This window comes from Aethalodelphis obliquidens, unplaced genomic scaffold, assembly GCF_003676395.1.
Source record: "Aethalodelphis obliquidens isolate GAN/ISIS:26980383/991018 unplaced genomic scaffold, ASM367639v1 scaffold80, whole genome shotgun sequence".
Taxonomy (NCBI): domain Eukaryota; kingdom Metazoa; phylum Chordata; class Mammalia; order Artiodactyla; family Delphinidae; genus Aethalodelphis; species Aethalodelphis obliquidens.
The window spans coordinates 2,678,095-2,694,258 of NW_020838024.1; the positions used below are offsets into that span (position 1 = coordinate 2,678,095).

At 45.0% G+C, this 16,164-nt stretch overlaps 1 protein-coding gene across 2 annotated transcripts in view; it reads right to left on the bottom strand.

Moving 5' to 3' along the window:
* Positions 1-16,164, bottom strand: part of SKP2 (S-phase kinase associated protein 2) — a 50,319-nt gene that overhangs the window by 28,205 nt on the left and 5,950 nt on the right. For both annotated transcript variants that reach the window (XM_027092738.1, XM_027092737.1), the window contains exons 3-7: positions 10,170-10,281; positions 7,872-8,015; positions 6,768-6,902; positions 5,200-5,298; positions 3,874-4,004 (exon numbers count right to left, since the gene is read on the bottom strand). In XM_027092738.1, the coding sequence (XP_026948539.1) occupies positions 3,874-4,004; positions 5,200-5,298; positions 6,768-6,902; positions 7,872-8,015; positions 10,170-10,281 (621 nt within the window). The remainder of the gene's footprint in view (positions 1-3,873; positions 4,005-5,199; positions 5,299-6,767; positions 6,903-7,871; positions 8,016-10,169; positions 10,282-16,164) is intronic.

Here is a 16,164-nt window from a genome sequence, read left to right on the forward strand (position 1 = left end):
TCAGCTCCTACCACGGTCCTCCTTGCCTCCCCCTTCACTGGCTCCCAAACCGAGAGGAAAAAACCTCACACATTAATAAAGTTTGTCTATTTTAAAAAATAAATAACATTTATTGATTCATTTTCTGATTACAAAGTAGCATGTGTGACTTTCCTCCAAAGGCACTTGTTGGTCCTTCGTTCTAGAATGTTCTTTGCTTACATATCTACACGGCTCACTCCTTCACTCCTTCAGGTCTGTGCTCAAGTGTCACTTCCTCAGGGAGGCCTTCTCTTTGACCATTCCATCTGAAAAGAGCCCCCTACCCGCCACACTCCACCTAAGCACTGTGCTTTAAATTCTTCCTCCTTGCATTTTCACCTCCTTGTATCACATTTAATTCCTTGTTGATTGTCTGCCTTCCCCACCAGAATGGAAGCTTCACAAGGATGACTTTCTCTGTTCTGTTCAAGGCCACGCCTCCCAAGTCTGAACAGGGCTTTATGCATTATAGGGGCTCAATAAATTGGAATAAATTTGCCTCATTAGTCACTAAAAAATAAAGAAGTGCACAGCACAATTTTAAGTGACCCATCACCTCGCCAGCCAGCCAGCCACCCACAAAATCCACAACCAGATACAATCTTACTTTGCCACCACCTGGGAAAGAACGAAACCTTGGGGGATAAAACTGGTCAGTCTCTGTCTCCAGCCCTTGTTGAAGCCGCGGTCTTCCCTCGGTGGGAAGAGTTAGTAAACAGCAGTCCCCGCCAAGATTCCTCTTCACTGTCTCCTTCATTTCACTTGAGTTAGAAGGGATCTTAGAAACCACCTAATCTAACCTGTCATTTTAAAAGACAGATAATTCTAGCTAGAGAAGTCCAAGTAAATCCAAGACCAAAAGCTAGGTCCTCCAAAGCTCATTCAGTGCTCATCTGGGTAGAGAATGAAAACATCAACAGGCGGGCTTCCCTGGTGGCGCAGTGGTTGAGAGTCCGCCTGCCAATGCAGGGGACATGGGTTCGTGCCCCAGTCCGGGAGGATCCCACATGCCGCTGAACGGCTGGGCCCGTGAGCCATGGCCGCTGAGCCTGTGCGTCCGGAGCCTGTGCTCCGTAATGGGAGAGGCCACAACAATGAGAGGCCCGCGTACCGCAAAAAAAAAAAAAAAAAAAAAAACAACAGGCAACCGTTACTGATCTCTCATTATGTGCCAAGAATAATTCAACATCCTGTACACGTATTAACCCATTTATTCCTTACTCTAAGAGGCGGGTTCTGTTATCTCCATTTTATTGATGAGAAATGGAGGAACAGAAAGGTTAAGCGACTTGCTCAAGGCTCCCCAGTAAATGGCAGAGTGGGTACTTGACCCCAGGAGGTCTGGCACCAGGCTTGGAGCTAAAATACAAAATCTGTATTACCACCTAAACAATGAAATAGTGTGCGCCACTGCTAAAGACATCCATTTAAAAATCTTTGACTCCCACTGTATAATTAAGGAAACTAACACCTCAACTTCTACTCCACGTCTGTGTCCTTGCCCTGAATGTGTCTAGCAAGCAGGATTTTACCACCTATTACTCCTGCCAAAACTCAGTAAAAAGGCGATTTGTTCTTTTTCGGAGGAACAAAGAAAAGGGTTTTAAGCCAAACTTGGACACAGTTTACAGCAGTCTGCCTACAGCAGAGGTTCTCGACCTTGCACCCAGAACCTTGGTTCATTACAGAAAAACTCCAATAAAGAAGTGGGAAATTCAGATATGGGCAGAAATGTACAAAGGGCACTGCCTTCTCTTGGGGATGAAGAGGGAAGAACCAGGGGTGGGATTCACTGTGAAGAGGATGCTCACTGGTGGGAGTTTAAAATCCTTGGAAGGCAACTTGGCAATAATTATCCAAAACTTGAGAACGGAACCTAATCCCTGAGCTGGCAATTCCACTTAGAAATGCACTCAAAGGTTCACTTCTGTCCGTACCAAAGTTGTTTATAAAAGGGAAAAACTGGGCTTCCCTGGTGGCGCAGTGGTTGAGAGTCCGCCTGCCGATGCAGGGGACGCAGGTTCGTACCCCGGTCCGGGAAGATCCCACATGCCGCGGAGCGGCTGGGCCCGTGAGCCACGGCCGCTGAGCCTGTGCGTCTGGAGCCTATGCTCCGCAACGGGAGAGGCCACAACACTGACAGGCCCGCGTACCGCAAAAAAAAAAAAGGGAAAAACTGCAAAGATTCTAAACATTCATTACAAGGAGATCAACTGAATAAGTTATGAATGAATCAACATAAATATATTTGATGGAATATCACACAGCCACTGAAAATGACATTTGTGTAGCGACTAAAATGGGGTTACCTGAAATAAAAACATGTTACAAAGAATTCCATACACCATGTCCCATTAAAAAAAACACTTTTTAACAGGAAAAAAGACTGGCAAAACGTTAGCGGGATTATTGATTTGTTTTTGTGTTTTTACATGTTTTGGGTATATTTGAGAATGACTATATAATACTATAACCAGACTGAAAATTGTGTTTAAAGGGAAAAAATGTAGAACAGAACATTTTTCTGTTAGACACATTCTGCAAATGTTTGGTTCAAGTCTTTTTAAGTATATTAAAAACTATAATAAATAAAAACACTTATACTCAGATGAGCTGACACCACCATCAAGACACGAGGGTAGCGCTGAGGTATGTGGCTGGCTTAACTAGGCTTTGTGCAACCCACAGCCCAAGATCACGAAGGGAACTGTGAAAATGCTAAGTGAAATAAGCCAGACAGAGAAAGATAACTACTGTATGCTATCACTTATAGGAGGAATCTAAAAAATACAACAAACTAGTGAATATCACAAAAAAGAGGCAGACTCACAGATATAGAGAACAAACTAGCGGTGGCCAGTGGGGAGAAGAAGGGACAAGGGGCAATACAGGGGTAGGGGATGAAGAGGTACAAACTGTTAGGTATAAAATAAGCTACAAGGATATATTGTACAACATGGGGAATATAGCCAATATTTTATAATAACTATAAAAGTAGTATAACCTTTAAAAATTGTGAATCACTCTGTTGTATACCTGTAACTTATATATTATATATCAATTACACTTTAATAAAAAAAAAACCTTGCCATTTGCAAAAACTTATCTTTGCAAATTAAGATTCTGTCAATATTAGACAAATAAGACAAAGCATAACTGAACGTTCAGGCTTATAAAGACTTTGTCACACATTATCCCTGATTTCAAAAGTCTGTGTTTGTCTAAAAAACCTCATTGCCTTCTTAGACTGAATTGAGAGGAGTTAGTTATACATATGAAAGAGGGTTTATAAACAGGGTTTTCAACCTTGGCGCTACTGACATTTAGGACCAGATTCTTTTTGGTGTGTTATTCTGCTGTCCTGTGCCTTGTTCACCAGCATTCCTGGCTTCTACCCACCAGATGCCAGTAACACCACTGCAGCCGTGAGAGTCAAAAATGTCTCCAGACTTCGCCAAATGTCCCCTTGCAGGCAAAATTATCCGCAGTTGAGAACCACAGCTTAATACTGATCAAACGTTGCACCGATCGATTTTTATGTTGGGGTTTTAGCTAACAATTTAGTTAATGAAAAGAACTTCTTCTGCTTAAACATAAATTGCTTTAAAGGATAAAGGTTTCCACTTTCAGATTCTGGATTCCAACCCTGCTACCCACTAGCTGTTGGCATTTACCTGACCCTTCTGATCAGCCAGCTGCTACCTCATCTGAAAAATAGGAATAGGAACACATGCGCTGGATTAAATGAGACAACTTATGGAGGACCACGCCTAGGAGATGCTCGAGAAGTCAAACCTGCTGTTATTGTCGTGGCTGCTGTGGTTAAGGGGCCGGCAGCCCGGCAGGTCTTACCCGATCTCTGCAGATTCTTTCGGTACCCGCTGAGATTCAGCTGGGTGACAGTCTCTGACACGTGTGCGACAGCCACCTGCACATGCTTTTCAGTGAATTCATAGCACCAGGAGAGGTTCAGTTCATCCAATCTGCACACAAGAGGGGTGATAAGGAAAGCATGAAACCGTTACCCAGAATGAGTTCTCGACATAGCACCGCCTAAAGCTGCAAACCAAGAATATACAAAGCCGTCGATTCCTTACCATTTTCTGCACAGAACCCCTGCTCCTCTAAGCAGCTACATTCGCTCACCTGAAACTGCTTTCTCCCACCTTGTTCCAGTGTGTTCCAGAAACTTGCCAGGGGATGTGAGCCAAGGGCCTAGTGAATGCTGCCCCCTTCTGGAAGAGGAGGGAAGCGCTCTCCTCTCCTGCTCAAACCTCATTGCAGGACTAGATGGAAAAATTCTAGTCTCTATGCTTTCTTTCTCAATCACCCGGGTTGTTAGCAAACAACTACACAGTATGAGCAAGCGCCCGAGATGCTTTAAAAAACTGTTGGATGGTACCGGGGATTCCTAATAAAGAGATGCCGACATTACAAAAATCCACTTTACCTTATTGGGCCTCTGCTAACTGAGCAAATGAGGGCTTCAGAGAAAGAGTCCAACCATTAAACTATACATCCCAATCCTGGCACTGCTGAGAATATGTAGGGCTACCATTTTATCTCATTGATAACATTCTTAGCCAAAGGCAATCTACTTTCAACAGATCATTAAGTAGAAATAAGTACAATGCTATTAGCACAGAGACCAAGAGATAGTAAAAAGGACACAGACACAGACACACACACAGTACTGGGTATTCTGTGAACCATGTCCCCCCTCACTTATTAATTTCTATAACTCTGTAACCTTATTTATATACTGATATTACTACATAATATAAAAGATGTTTTTAATGGAATCACCCAATTCATGGTGTATTTTGCAATAACAAATTTAATCCAAACTGTTAAGTTAGGTCTACAGATACTATAGGGAAAAACGCCTGACCGTAAAGTCAGGTATAAACAGATACTGTTTGTACATATTGTTAATAAACACACTACTACATTTTCTGTATTTTAATAGTCACAGAAAAAAAAGGGATCACTACACAAGTATCCTTTGGAAACTTAATCGATTTGGCTTCTGAGTCTGGATGGAAAGTTTGGAGGGCAAAAGGCATTGCATTATCCAAATCAAGAGCTTGGAGAGTTAGGTATAGCTTAAAAATGTTCCTTGATTCTATCCTGATGTGAAACAACAGTTCTATAATCAAAATCTCAAATCTCTCCTACCTGCAACAGCTGCTCAGCAAAGTCTTCAGGGCAGATTCAGAGAATCCAGAACACCCAGAAAGGTTTAATCGCACCAAATTTGTGTTCTGAGCAAGATTGCTGGAGAAAGAAGACAAAGTCATAAGAACACCAACAAGACACTCACTCAGTCAACAAGCATGAGGCTAAGTGAGACAGTCAAAAGCACACAGGCCTCTGAGTCAGAAGTGAGTTTAAATTCACATCTTACTATCTGGATGACACCAAGCAGGACGTTTTGCCTTAGTTTATTACCATCTGTGAAATGGCAAGATCAGTACCTTTTTTGGTAGGGTTGTTAAAATTAAATGATATAATGTAATAAAGGCCTTAACAGTGCCTGGCACAGAGAGTCAGTCCACAACAAACACGGATCAATGTACTTTAAAAAACAAAAAACAACCCAGCAATGAAATAAACATTTTTCCATTTCACCCACAATTGGTAAACTTCTACTTATAAAGTCACTAGGTTCTTTCAATCTTGCCCTCTCCTCTACATTCCCAAATGCCTCATGTTAGTGAAATAGTGATTAAGAATGAGAGTTCTGGAATCATACTATATTGCCAGGTTCAAATCTTGGTTCTGCCACCTACTAACTGTGTGACTTTGGACAAGTTATTCAGCCTCTCTGTTCCTCAGTTTCCACATCTGTAAAAAGGGAACAATAAGAACATATTTCATGGGGTTGCTGTGAGGATTAAATCAGAATACCTCTAAAGAATCTAGTATCTGGCACATAGTACGTGCTCAATAAATGCTAGCTGCTATTATTATCATTATTCTATTTTTTTCCCATCAGGCGTCATCATTTCTTACCTGAATGAATACAATAGTATCTTAACTAATCTAGTTTCTTTTATGTCTGACTGACCCTCTGAGATGCCCAGTGAGTTAATTTTCTAAAATTCAACTCTGACATGTTCTTTCCATCCTTAGAACCACTCTCCTCTCTTCACCACACTTCCCTCTTCACAGCACACAACAGAATCCAGACTTCTTCCAGCGTGGCAGGGGCCCACTCCACTATGATCTGGTCCCTGACCACCCTCACCTGTCACCTCCCTCACTGAGCCCCACGCTCCAGCAACTCCCGACCACTTCAGAGTTTAGACCCAACCAGACTGCTTCCTTCCCCATATCATGGGGAGAACTCCTACCTACGTATTTTCAATACTCAGCTTAAGAGTCACGTCCTCTGAGAAGGCTGCCTTCTAGAAATTTAATTAGGTCTCTGTGTGTTGCCGCACATTCGCCAACGCACCTAACAAACACACAGCACTGTAATTACTTGTTTCTCCCATGAATGAGGGAGGGACCATGCCTTGATTCATCCCTGTATGTCTAGAACCTAGCACGAGCCCTGGCAATATAGTTAGCATGCAAACTTTGGTTGCCTAGGTGAGTCCTGGAAAGTTTTGCGGAAGCTGGAACACTGCACTGGATATTTTCTGAGTCCATCTGGATATGGACAGGACACCCCAGGTACACTCAGGAAACAAAATTAACAAAACAACTGCCTTTGTGACATGCTCCTGGCTGCCACTCACTTGACAATGGGATCCGAAAGCTGTAGGCCTTCTAGACTGAGATTCTGCAACTTGGAGCAGTGAGACAGAAGGCCGTGGAGGGTAGACACATCGATCACCGAGTTCGACAGGTCCATGTGCTGTACACGAAAAGGGCTGAACACAGAAGGAATAAAAAGAGGTTCCACAAGGTGGCTCACACCAGCAAATCCAGATCACATCCGACCCTTCTCCTCCTCACCTGGGCAGTCCATCACAGACAAGACCCTAAATACTCATTTCAAATATTAGCTATAGTTTTGGTCATAAAATAAGTTGCTACTAGCTAATTTCCACACTCGTTTGTTTTAAAATTCAAAAGCATTTTTGCCAAGTCCGGGTGTTGTGCCAATATAGTCCCACGTAGAAAATTAATTAATGGGCACCGTGAGAAGGAGCTGGATGTGGATGACAAAAAGGTTATGCCGGACTTCCCTGGTGGCTCAGTGGCTGAGAGTCTGCCTGCCGATGCAAGGGACACGGATTCGTGCCCCGGTCTGCGAAGACCCCACATGCCGCGGAGCGGCTAGGCCCGTGAGCCATGGCCGCTGAGCCTGCGCGTCCGGAGCCTGTGCTCCGTAGTGGGAGGGGCCACGACAGTGAGAGGCCCGCGTACCGCAAAAAAAAAAAAAAAAAAAAAAGTCACACCAAAAGAGGGCCTTTTTTTTCCGGATGCAAATTTGTCCACAATAGGATCAGAAACTCAAGAGTAACAAAGCCTGAAAGGATGCCTCACATTTTTTCTTGATCAGAAATGGGCAGTGGGGAAATAGCTAGGCTGCCTTGCATCTGCTGGTGAGGGTTCTGCTTGGCTCCTGCCTCATGGGACTCCGGACATCCATCTACTGAGGACCCCAAGAACATCTAAGACCCTGGGAAGAGCCCAAGAGCAACCCTGCGTTAAAATGGGAATGATGTCACTGAAACCTCTACCATGTTTCAACACAAAGGCTACGCGGCAAGATATGCAACTAACTCTCCATTATGCACACGTAACCTGTCATAGGGCATACAGCTGAATATAAGAAAAAAGACATTTTTATCTGTTTTCCATCCCAAGATTTTCCAGGAATTTTCCTTTCTTACCTGAAACGTTCAACAAACGGTTGGTCCATAAACGATCGTGGGCAGCGGAAGGCAACCACCCCTCGAGACAGCAGCCGACCAACCACATCTGGATGGAGGTTTCTGCCCGTGAGGTCTAAGGTCTGCCAGAGAGACTCGTCAAACCTGGGAAAGAGGAGGTGCTGTGTTTGGTAAGCCGGGACACTGGTTACTGGAGGCCCTCGACACCGTTACTAACGTGAGGACACGGCCACTAAATTGCCTTGAAGCAAATTCCGAAGGCATCTTTGTTTTTGACTACACAATTACCTATGATATTTTTAAGGCATTATTGAATAGCTCTTGGTCCTATCACGCATAAGCTTTTATCTTCCTCTTTATATGGATTTCCAATTTAGCTGGTTCAATGCTATCAGGTGCAATGCAATGATCTAGAACCAGAGAATACAACCGCAGGATTCAAATCAATTCGATAACTTTAAAAATGATTGTTCGAATCACTCAACTGATTATCGAACGAGTAGACAGGTTCAAAATGGCCCAAAGGATCCCACTTGCCATTTTTGTGAAGCATGAACAGGCTACCTCTATTACCCTAACGAACGTGTAAATGTACCTAAAAGAAGGAAAGTTTTTACAACTTTATTATGAGACATAGTTATCAGATATCTATTAGGAAAAAGTCATAGTTCAGCTCTGTTTTACAATACCTTAAAAGCTTAAAATATATATATATATGCACAAAAATATAGGTATATACATATGAACTAATGGGAAGGAAAAAGAAAAATATTTAGATTTTAGATAGTGTTTCTGAAGCAAAAACGAGGTGCCAAAATGTACGAAACAACACGATAAAGCTTTAATACCCAGAGATTAATTCAATTTAACAAAAACGTGAGATCAAGCCCATGAGGAGACATTTTAAATATCTACAAGAATTTTACTTTTTAATACTGCTTGCAGACCACTGGCTAGAGCTTCGAAATAATTCTACACAAATTGTCAACATGTTATTCAACCTCTATTATTAAGAAGGCAGGACTGCAGTGCCTGGCATATAACAAGTGCCTAATAAATGTCAGTTATAAATTTTATGACAGTTGAAATGAGGATTAATAGACTCTGCATGGAGAAGACAGCTGGCGGAAAAAGAAAATCAAGATGGGGTCACTTGGGCGGGGATAAGTGAAAGTCAACCACCATTTACCTGCTCCAGTATTCCAGGTGTGCAGACCTCTCTGTGGCTCTTCTAAGCAGATACAGTCAGCCCTCCCTATCCACGGGTTCTGCATTCGCAGATTCAAGCAACCACACATCCCCGGATACAGAGACAGACTGTCCTATGCCATTTTATATAAGGGACTTGATCATCTGTGGATTTTGGTATCCACAGGAGGTCCTGGAACCAATACCCAAAGGATACCAAGGGACGACTGTAGCCCACTCCTGTAAATACCTAGAGTGTCTTATTTCCAGCACACCCGTGAATGGGAAGGGTAGGGGCTCCTGCTGTCTCACAACGAGAGTCCTAGATGTGTGGAGGGAGAAGAGAGACAGATGGCCTTTAAGCACAAAGCGAAGCATGGCCAGAGGTTAATGGGTAGGAGAAAAGGTGAAGATGGAAAGGCAGTCATTTCCTCCCCGCTTCTGGCCCGTCACTGCCTTCCCAGCTCACCAAGACTCCCCCTGTGCAGCTCACCGTCCACACTTGAAAAGTGCTGCCCCTGAACCAACAAAAACCCCAACAACTGTCGGCTGCCACGCGCTGAACGTTTCTATGAGCTGAGCACTGCCCTGGCATCTTTATACCGCATCCTCACAGCGGCGCTGTCCTGAAGGTACCGTCACCCCCATTTAATATATGGGCGGGGACTGAAGCTCAGAAGTGTCAAGAACCTCGCTCAGGTTCCCCCAAAGCCTAAGTGGCAGAGGCTGGCTTTCCACTCAGGTCTAATGCCAGAGCCTCGAGTTCTCTCTCACTGCACTCACTGCCCAGCCCAGCCAGTGGGTGGGCAGCAGCTATGCCTTCGCGCACGCCCATCACTCCCCTCACTCTCAGTACGTTGCCCAATAAACACGGGCTACACTGAATACAGGGAAAGGAGGTTTTCAGAAATGGGGTAAGTCACTTCCGGTAGCTCCCTCCCTTCACTCTGAAATAAGACACTGATTTTAATGAAAGGGAGAAGATACCTAGTTTGCTTTGTGCTGCTATATTTTTCTTGGTTTTCAGTTTCACCAGACCCAAATGAATAAATAAATAACCCTTCTTTTCTCCTCATCCACATACAGCAGAAGGGGGTGAAAAATACTTACGCTAGATGATACCATCTCTTACAAACACTGGAGACTTTCAGAAGTTCAGGGAGGCACAGACAGGAGAAGATTCCTAAGAGCAGCTCGTCTGGAAGGGAGTCCCATGAAACACCTTTGAGGGGGAAAAAAAAGAAAAAGTGTCTTCCCATCACCATTCTTTTGCCCTGTCAAGTCTACTGAGCCTTTTCATGCACTTCAAGCATATACAACACGTTGCTTAAACAGGGGAATTTAATGTTAAATGAATTCTTCATCCTCACAAATGCTTTTCTGTTTACCCACTGTCTATGTACCCTGAAGTGGGTACCATACTTTTTCAGCAAAGGAGAAAAGAGAATATCAAGAATACTTTTCATGGGCTTCCCCGGTGGCACAGTGGTTGAGAGTCCGCCTGCCGATGCAGGCAACGCGGGTTCGTGCCCCAGTCTGGGAGGATCCCACGTGCCGCGGAGCGGCTGGGCCCGTGAGCCCCGGCCGCTTACGCAGCACGTGGGGAGCGCGCCCCCCCAAGAGAGAAACAAAAAAAAAAGGGGCCCCCACCACACCAAAAAAAAAAAAAAAAAAAAAAAAGAATACTTTTCATAACATTCTTCTCTTCAGTGCCCACCAGCCAGTCTTAGGCAAGAACGATACTGACAGTGGTTCACAGCAAGTCCCACGCCGCTCAGATCTCACACAGCAATGTCTAAGACATCACGATGCTTTTGGTTGCTAAGGAACGCCTCACTTCTCTCTGAAGTGGATTCGGTGGTGGATTTATCAAGTAGTGACCTTATTTAAAAGGCAAAACGAACCTTCCTCCCTCTTCTTTCAGGTTTACAGAAAGCACTCAGAAGTCAATTTACCTAAAAGTGCAATATCAAAAAGGTGTTCTCATCTATTAATTCAACAAATACGTACTGAGCACTTAACTCTGACGCCAGGGATCGTTTCAGGTGTTGGAGCGAAAGCAGAAAACAAGACAGACAGAATACTTTTTCATGGAACTTACATTCCGGCGGGAGAAAACGATCATATGATACTAGATGATACGCTAAAAATTGTTCAATATGTTAAAAAGTACATGATATGTTAAAATTGATTAGTGCTATGCAGAAAACTTACCTGGGATAGAGGACAGGATGGGGAATACGGGGGCCAGTTTTCAAAGTCTGAGCACAGTGGCCAGGCAAGACCTTACCGAGCCGGTGATCACTGAGCAAAGGCTGAACAGAGAGGGGGCCAGCCTTGTGAGTCTCTGGGGTGTGTCTGAGGTGCAGGAACAGCATGTCTGTTTTAAGGAACAGCAAGGAGGCCAGTGTAGAACAGAGTAAACAAGTTGTGGGAATGATGGAAGAGGTCAGAGGGGTGGGGGGGGGGGGCCGGGTCAGGCAGGACTGGAGGAGCCTCAGCTTTGACTCTGAAGGGGGTTCTGAGCACAGGAATGACGGCATCTCACAGAGGTTTTAAAAGGATCACTCTGGCTGCTGTGTGCAGAATAAACTGGAGGGAGAAAAAGGTGGATGCAGGAAAACCAGTTTTCTTAGTCTTATAAAAGCAAACTCTAAACAGCTATTCAACAAGTATTAAACTCTCACATATGAATGTACAGATTAACCCACAAGATCGGGTTAACATGACAATGGCCTAGAAGGAAATAAGTATGCACCAAAGAAATACTGAGTGATTTAGATTAGATTAGAGTGGTTAGATGAGTTCAATAACTTGCCTTCTCAGTCTCTCTCTACCTCCAATCCATCTGCTACACCAATTCCAGTGCTATCCTCTCCTCTCTGTGATGGTTAATTTTAGTATCAACTTGACTGGGTCAGGGGGTGCCCAGATATTTTGGTTGAACACTATTCTGGGTGTCTCTGTGAGGGTGTTTCAGGATGAGATGAACATTCGATCAATGGACTGAGAAAAGCAGATTGCCTTCCCCAGTTGTGGGCTTGCCTCATCCAATCCAAGGCCAGGTTAGACCAAAAGGCTGATGAACGGAGAACTGTCTCTCTCTCCTGTCTCTGAGCTGGGACCTGGGTCTCCTCCTGCCTTCAGACCTGGATTGAAACTTGTACCATCTGCTCTGCGGGGTCTCAGGTCTTTGGGACTGAAGATCTTGGGACTTTTCAGCTTCCAGGACTGCGCAAGCCAATCCCTTATTAATAAATCTCCCTATATCTCCTATTTGTTCAGTGTCACTGGAGAACCCTAACACTCCCACCTCCCCATTTAAAAGGTGTCAGTATTTACTGAACACGGACATTACACCAGGCTCTGTGGAGAACACGATGGAGAGCTGGAGAGAGCATGGAGGAGAGTGATAAACGTGGCAGTCCGACTCTTTTCTCCTATTCCTGGGCAATCTTTTGAAAACGTCCATGCCCGTCCCTCAATGAGACCCTTCAGTGGTGTCCCTTGAATATTCAGCCTAAAGTCTATACTGCTTAGCATGAAATTCAAAGCTTTCTGGCAGTGCCCCACTTATTTTTCTAGGTTCGTTATCTAGAAATATGCTCCAGTCATTTGGAGCTACTTGGAATTCTCAGAATGAGTCATCCTTCGTCACATCTCAATGCCTCTGTCCATGCTGTGCCCGCCCCCGACTGCTGTTAATTTAACATCAAGTGGCCATTAATGCCCCAACTCCTATGGACGGCCTCCCATGACATCACCAAGAACAGGTGGCTTTTTAAACCACGATTTCATTATTTGCTTACTCACCTGTGTAGGCCCCCACAAGGCCATGGGTTCTTGAGAATGAGAACCCGATTTTTTTTCTTTTTTTAAACAGTCTTTGTATTCTAAGGACACAATGTCTGATACGTTCATCCATTCATATATTTATTGAACATGTACTATATGCTGGGATCTGTTCTACAGACAAAGATGAACAAGGCATGGCCTGCTCAGTCTTTCAGAGACACAGATGAATAAACAGGAAATTCCAAGCAAGTATCACCATGGGCTGCAGTAGGGTTCAGGGTGCTGTGCTGTGCTGCGCAGGGTATGGGGGTGGAGCAGTGGTCAGGGAAGTAGCCTCTATGGAAACATGAGGAGGAGAGATGCAGCCGCTCGATGAACCCCTGCCCCTCCCTCTCTAGAGAATAAAATAAAGGACTGACTGAGGCTCTGAAACCTAGGGGCAGATGGAGGAAGGCAGATAGATCGTCCATGCTGAGCCTGGACCATGTTCTGGGCAGGTAGCTCCAACAAACCTCCATCACTGCCACACAGCTCCTGGTCCAAGGTCAGTGTGGACAGAGCTTCTCCAACAGGGCTCCTGTCCTGCTCCCCAAACTGGAGAAAAGTTTTTCTTCCATTAACTCTTCTTAACTCCCTGACCTCTGCTGCTTCTCGCGTATACAGATCAGATGCTGGCATTTCATTCGGCAAAAAAATCACACACTTAGTCACTTCGAACCTAACATGTTCAGATTTTTACTATGATCTGCACAGACCATCCTGACACCACGTGCTTGACCCCCGCCACAAGTATAAGGACTACTGGATTGAGGAAGGAGCACAGCGTCGACTGGAATTCGACTACGTTGCCTCCAAGACTACGAACCTTAGGCAAGTTACTCAATCCCTCTGGGGCTCGGTTTCTTCATCTGTAGGAATGGGAATCAGAAGGTTTATCTTGCAAAGTTGTTCACTATGAAGATTAAATAACTTATGACAAGAGGTTAAGCAGCGGAGAGTCAAACTTTCTCTTCCTTGCCTCTACTCCTCTCCTTTCTCCATAAAATCTGTACATTTTCCTCTTGTAACCTTTTCTTTTCAATGCTGCTTGAATGTTCACCTACGTGAAAACACCCACGGTGGGAGTAGGGTTTGGACAAGGGCTGCCTGGTATGATTTACTGAGACCCCCAAACTGTCTTCTACCCAAGTTTGGGATCCCCAGAAGCAGATCCTGAGAACATGAACTAAAGTAGTTTATTTGGGAAGTGATCTCAAAAGTACTGGAAAGAGTGAGGCGAGACATGGAAGGGCAGGAAGCCAATTTGGGTATGTGAATAAGCAGATTACCGCTATGGGCAACTGGGTTTCAAATCTGCAGGGCACTCCAGGGAAGCATATGGCACCTGCCCCAGAGTGGTCCCAGCCAAGGGCACAGGTGCTGGGGCATTAATCCACCAACTGCTGTCAGTCATTGGTTGGCGGCTTCTGGGAAAGGGCAGGAATGTTGACTGCCTAGCACCTCTGCCCAGAGAAAGCCCTCAAACACAGTGTCATCTACATGGAGGAGAAAGCCTTCGGCATAAAAGGGAATGGTGACCTTCAAGGAGCTATGGATGGGGCACCAAAATGTCTACCAAAGATGGTGAGGAAAGGAAATAGGGAAGCTAGTTGTGAAGTGTAGGGCAGGAGAAATAAAGAAAGTAATGAACTTGATGCTTCCCATTTTATTAGAAAGACATAAGAAATCAAGAACAATTAGAATATGAGATCAGTCATTCACATGCTAGAAGGAAAATGTGGCAAGCGATGAATGCAGATGTTTTCCGAGGACAGCAAAGCCAGGCAATGAAGCCACACAAGTAAGCTAAGTCTAGAATTAGGAGGGCTTTGCACTGCAACGTCCATCTTCACCTGCCCAGCTCCTAGCCATCCTTCCGACCTCAGCTTAAGTGTCACTCTCTCAGAGGAGCATTCCCAGGTCACCACCACAGCCCCCATGCCCAGATTTGCACATCCAGCACCCAGCACAATACCTGACACGTAACAGGCATTCACTAAATCACTGCTCAATGCGTTATACCTTTTACTCCCCCTTCACGCAAACTGCGGATGTGCTAATTCTGTATCTGTGTGACTGGTTAACCTTCCTGAACCGATTAACTGCTACACCTGGTGCCTAGGACAAACCTGGCGATGAACATTAGATTAGAAAGTACTCAACTGATATTACACAAAGGAATGACTGACACCCAAGAGAAGAATGCTGGCTTTATTTTATAGACAGGCAAGACTGTCGGCCTCTTAGGACCAGTTTCCTCATTTGTAAAATGACAAGGCTGGCCCAAGGCTCCACTTTGATACACATTCCTGGGTGACTAACTAATGCACGGGTGTGTAAGCACAGTCCCTGCCTGGCGGCCTCAGTGGGAGACAAACTGATAGACAAAAACATAACCTGACGTTTAAAACTGCCATTTACCGAGAGCCCTAAAACGTCTCAGACGTTTATTAATGCACACCGATTCTAATGTGTCCGTGTCCTAAGTCGCAGTATCCCGTTTTATAGATGAGGAAACTTGTCTTAGCGGGGTTATTAATTAACCTCACCAAGGTGCTATCAACGATTAGGTGGCAGAGCTAAGAGGCCAACGTGGGTCTCTTCTGTCTGTTTCCAAACCCCACATCCTGAGGTGAAGGCACAGAGCCACAGAGGAGGATGTCTGAAGGCTGGCCAGGTGGTACGGGGCACAGTACCTGCAAAGGAATGGCACGGCCCTGTAGGTGTGTGGGGGGGATGAGGCTAAAGACAGAAACCCGGGGACACAGGTAGTGTCCTCTGTCAGTCTTGGAGGTGGGGGGGAGGGGCTTCACGAGAAGATGTAACTGTGACTAAAGGGACAGGCCACACAATCAGCAAATGGCAGACTGGGAATCCAAACCCAGGTCTGACTCCAAATCCTGCCCTCTTTCTACCCTAGGATTCTCTCTCCTATTCTGAGTACTTAATTTTCTACAAGTGTTTTACAAGGTGAGAATTAAATCTGACTTGCTACAGAAAAAGGAATCTATCAGGGCTTGGGAGGGAGGGGAGAGCGGAGAGGGAAGTAAGACAAAGGTGCCGAGAGCTCTCAGCGGGTCAGTGAGCAGATGGAAGGCGCGATGGCCAAGAAAATGCATAGCCTCGGCGAGCAGCCAAGTCCCCAGGGCTCCATGGAGCCGATCACAGGACCACACTGACGCTGATTCTAGGGCCCCTGGTAGGGGTGAAGGCCACGGGGCGGGGTAGGGGGCGCTTCACAGCCTGAAACTGGGTGCTGTTCCAGCAGAAG